The sequence below is a fragment of the Mus pahari genome, chromosome X (assembly GCF_900095145.1).
Source record: "Mus pahari chromosome X, PAHARI_EIJ_v1.1, whole genome shotgun sequence".
Taxonomy (NCBI): domain Eukaryota; kingdom Metazoa; phylum Chordata; class Mammalia; order Rodentia; family Muridae; genus Mus; species Mus pahari.
Genome location: NC_034613.1, coordinates 111,190,490 through 111,195,008, shown reverse-complemented (window position 1 = coordinate 111,195,008; position 4,519 = coordinate 111,190,490). Strand labels below are relative to the sequence as shown.

The 4,519-nt window shown below is 45.8% G+C and overlaps 1 protein-coding gene across 2 annotated transcripts; it reads left to right on the top strand.

Moving 5' to 3' along the window:
- The first annotated feature begins 460 nt into the window (after positions 1–460).
- Positions 461–2,497, top strand: LOC110313864 (transforming acidic coiled-coil-containing protein 1-like). 2 transcript variants are annotated; one of them, XM_029534294.1, is made up of 2 exons: positions 461–643; positions 1,568–2,497. In XM_029534294.1, exons 1-2 carry the CDS (start codon positions 461–463, stop codon positions 2,495–2,497), a joined length of 1,113 nt encoding a protein of 370 aa, XP_029390154.1. The 2 variants fall into 2 exon arrangements, with proteins under 2 accessions (XP_029390154.1, XP_021043957.1); XM_021188298.1 differs by having other exon boundaries at positions 1,565–2,497.
- Positions 2,498–4,519: the final 2,022 nt, after the last annotated feature.

Here is a 4,519-nt window from a genome sequence, read left to right as displayed (position 1 = left end):
TGTGACATCATTGGATGCCAGCCTAGAGACCAGGTCTTACTGTCTTACTGGATGATCTCTTCTGAACCACCACCAACTTGAGTACCTGTGTAGTGACAGATGGCAGTATCTGCTTGCTTACCATCTTACTCAAAGATACTGCTTTAGACCTCAGGAAGCTGGCTGACAAACTGGAAAAGAATGTACGGAGTAATGTTGATGTTCTAGTATGTTAGTCAAAAGTGCCAATAGAAGATTGGTTTCAGGGGAGCAGCTCCAAGGTGGCCGAGGCTGCTCCTGGCGGGAGTGAGGGGCAAGCTGCGCTGTAAGGTCCTGGAAGGAAGCACTGCTCCAGACCCGACTGTGCTAGTTGAACCACATCCGCGGGTTGCCGGCAACATTGCCCGTGCCTGTCAAAGCCCCTCCATTTTAAAGGAAGAGAGACCACCTTTCCACCGCTGTAGGGGCGGCAGCCCTGTTCATGGCGTTCAGTTCTTGGCAAATTCTGTTGGCCCTGCAGTGGGCCAAGTGGACGTGGTCCAAGGTGTGCGATTCGGGCGCTGGAGAAGATGAAGCAGGAGGTTCTGAAGGCGACCCTGAGGAGAAAGAAGACTCTCAAGCTGAGACCAAATCCCTGCGTTTCGAGTCTGATTCTGAAGTTAACGTTGAGACTCCTAAAGCTGAAACTCCAATGAGATTATCTCTCAGGGAGTCTTGTAATTCATCACTGGGATTGGAAGAACTGGAGGCAGAGCCCCAAGAATCTCTAGAAGACGATGAACAGTTGATAGCAGAAATAATTGAAAAATGTTCACCTGATGCATGGTCTTTATCTTCAGAAAATGAAGCACCAGGGGCGACTATGAATTCTCAGCTAGTCAAGTATGTCAAAGAAAAGGCGGGATATAATGCTAGCAGGATGTCAGTAATAGTGACGCCATTTTTAAGAGAAACCAGAAATTTCACAGATGACCCTGAAGCTCTTGGAATAAAAGCAGGAGATGAGTTGGATCAGAACGGGAATCCTAGTGTGCTGAGAGGGTCGAGGGCCCAGAGATCTCCCCTTAACCTTAAAGAAGTGGCTGGCTTTCTCAGTAAGGGCACCATTGACTCAGGGGTTGAGCTGCAGGAGGGGTCCAGTGATTCAGGGTTTGAGTGGTCCAGTGATTTACCTCTCAAGCTTGAGGATGATTTTACAGAAGATGGGGATAATGTGGAGGCCATGAGTGCCCTTCCAAAGCAACGTGGCAGGAAACCCAGTAACAAACTGGCACCTAGCACACAGAAAGATGGCATCAGTAAACCAGAAGGTGCAGACCCAACAGTTCAAGATACCTCTCTCACCCACACGTTTCCTAAGTTAGATCTGAGTAAATGGGATCATCCTAACTTTAATTCCTTCAGGAGCTGTCCCATTCTGCAGAACTCCCCACCACTCTCCTTTAAAGGCTCCCACCACTTTGACCCATATAATGTTAACATCGATGAATCTGTGGATCCTTTTAAGCCAACTCCAGCTTTGACAAGCAGCGGCTTTTGTTCTGCCACTAGTAATCAAGTTAATGAAATCTTAGATTTGCTCAAGAAGGTAACGTCGCGTTTAATAACTCGGTCTCTTAATTTGGATGCGTGTTCTCAGGATGAAAGAGCTGTGATCTCACAGATCTCAGACATTCCTAACCCTGAACACCAAGCAACTGATGAGGAGAAACTGGTGTCCACATTATGTGCTCAGAAGTCAGCAGGGGTTGAGGTCGAAGGCATAGAAAAGGAGACATGCCAGAAGATGGAGAAAGAGGAGCTGGCTGTGCATGGACAGCTGGAGTCCTCTTCAGTAAAGGCCCCCATGTCTGTGGCCTGTGGAGATGAAAGCCCCCTGGATGAGATCTGCCTCAGGGAAATAGACAAAACTGCTGTACTCACATTGCTCAGAGAAGAGATAATCACTAAAGAGATTGAAGCAAATGAGTGGAAAAGGAAATATGAAGAGACCCGAGAAGAAGTCCTGCAGATGAGGAAAATTGTGGCAGAATATGAAAAGACTATTTCCCAGATGATTGAGGAACAGCAGAGGACAAGCATGAGCTCTCAGAAGAGTTTCCAGCAGCTGAATATGGAGAAGGAGCAGGCTCTGGCTGACTTAAGCTCAGTGGAGATGTCCCTTTCTGGTCTCTTCAGGAGATACGAAAACCTGAAAGGTGTGCTAGAAGGGTTCAAGAAGAACGAAGAAGCCTTGAAAAACTGTGCAAAGAATTATTTATCCAGAATTAAGCTGGAAGAACAGCGATACCAGACCCTGAAGGTTTATGCAGAGGAGAAGCTGGACAGAGCCAACGAGGAAATTGCTCAGGTTCGCTCCAAGGCACAGGCTGAAAGTGCGGCTCTCCATGCTGGCCTCCTGAAAGAACAGACAAAGGTGGAGTCCTTGGGGAAGGCCCTTGAGAATAAGAATGAAGAGACTGAAGAATTGATTAAAATATGTGAAGAATTGATCGCCAAGCTGGGCAAGACCAACTGAGAGTTGTCCTGTGAGCTGTATAGATCCGAGTCTGGCTGCTTCTGTCGTGACCACATTATCTTGCCTTACCCAGAAATAATACCCGCTTTGCATAGAAAAATAACGTTCAAAAGCACATGCCTGCTGCTGTCCGTTTGTTCTCTGATTGGTGGAGAGGGAGTCACTTGACAATAGAGCCAGTCATATGACTGCAGAGCCCTGTGAACTGACTGCCAGCTTCCCTTAGCCAGGCTGCTGGATCTGGCTTGTGCTTCTCCAGCTTGAGTTCATCCAGCCATCGTCTTTGCTTATCCCAAGATTTCGAAATTTCTAATTTTATAGCAACTCTGTGGGTTTATCTTCCCCGCTCCTATTTGATATTTTTACGACCTAGTTAATCTTTTATATTTTCAGTATCAGCAGTTTTATTAAAGGGGGCAGTTTGACCCATCATTACTAACACTTTTTCGATGAGGCTCCAAGCTCCCTTTTTATTTACAGACTTACTCACGCAAGTAGGCCTATACATTCTGCTGCTTTTCCCCCGAGGCATATCCAGATAAGAACCTCCAGGGAAGAGCATAGTTACATAAATAAATGTAGACTCTTATTTTGAAACAGAGCCCTAGGTCTAAAAGCCAGCTTCAGACTTCGTAGGGGCTGGGAACCTAGCTCCATTGGTAGAGTGCTTCCTGTATACAGAGCCCTAGGTTTGATCCCCCCCCCCCCCCCCCAGAATTACAAACACAGGATATTGGTGTGCATGCCTGTAATCTCAACACTCCAGAGATGGAGGCAGATTGATCATAAGTCGAAGGTCATCTTCAATAACATAGCCACTTCGAGGTCAGCCTGGATTATATGAGGCCTTGCTTGAAACAAGAAGTGAGTGGAAGCTATCCTAGCTAATGGGAGGTGGAACAGGAAGATCACTTGACCCCAGAGTTTAAGGACAGCAATGCACCAGGCAAAAAGTCCTTTTCTCAAAAATGAAACACCCAAACCAAACCTTGAGTCAGGGTAGAGAGATTGAGGATACAAAGGCCAGGGGACATAGGTTTCATGTCTAAGGAAGATTTACTGTGCTGTCTGTTGCCCCAGTATTTGGACACCCCAGCACCTCAGCATTGCACCTTGTGCTCATACTGAAAGCAGGCATCTCATGACCAACAGTGAGGACCTCCCTCAGAGCTGGCATTGTCTACCTAGGGCCCTTTTGTCTCTAAAGCAAAGTCAACTTTCGTTATCTATTTGAAACACATACTGTGGGACTTGGAAAAGGTTTAGTTGATCTTGTTAAAAGATGATGGAAGCTCATACACCAGGGAGTGAAGATCCTTGGTTTTCTGTGTTTACAAACACAGCACCCTTTTAGCAACTTAAAAATAACAGCAACAACAAATGCTTTCATACTAGACATGGGCTCTTAAACAAAACAGGCCATAAAGAGGCCTGTGACTCATTCTCCAAACCAGCCCCTGGGAATATTTTAAGCAATGACTGTTTGAATGCTGCAAAGGGAAACAGGGAGAAGGTTCACACAGGCAAAACAAAATTCTGTGAACTCATACTGAGCTTAGCCTGGGGGCATTAACCCCCAAATAGAAATTTCCCACATTGATACTAGTGACTTCCTTTCCATCTGACAGGCAAAGCCAAATCCATTCTAGTTTTGATGTTTTTTTCTTCTTCTTCTTCTTCTTAATCTGATACCCTGTGTCTTCATGTTAAATGAAGCACTTCATTTACTTCGTGATAAATGTGTACTATTCAGTACACATACTCTTATGATTATAAAAAGATAAAGAAACATTAAGATATGTTCTATGGTGATGTGGTAAGGTGTGGGCGAAGGGGATGCCTCATCAGGTGCATGCCAAGGCATCCCTTGCCCCAGAGAGACCAGCCACACAAGGGTATATCATAGAATAGAGTGTATTTAGGGCATGGGGAGGGGAGTGAAGAGAACAGTAGAGACAGAGGAAGGGAGAGAGAGAGAGAGAGAGAGAGAGAGAGAGAGAGAGAGAGAGAGAGAGAGGAGAA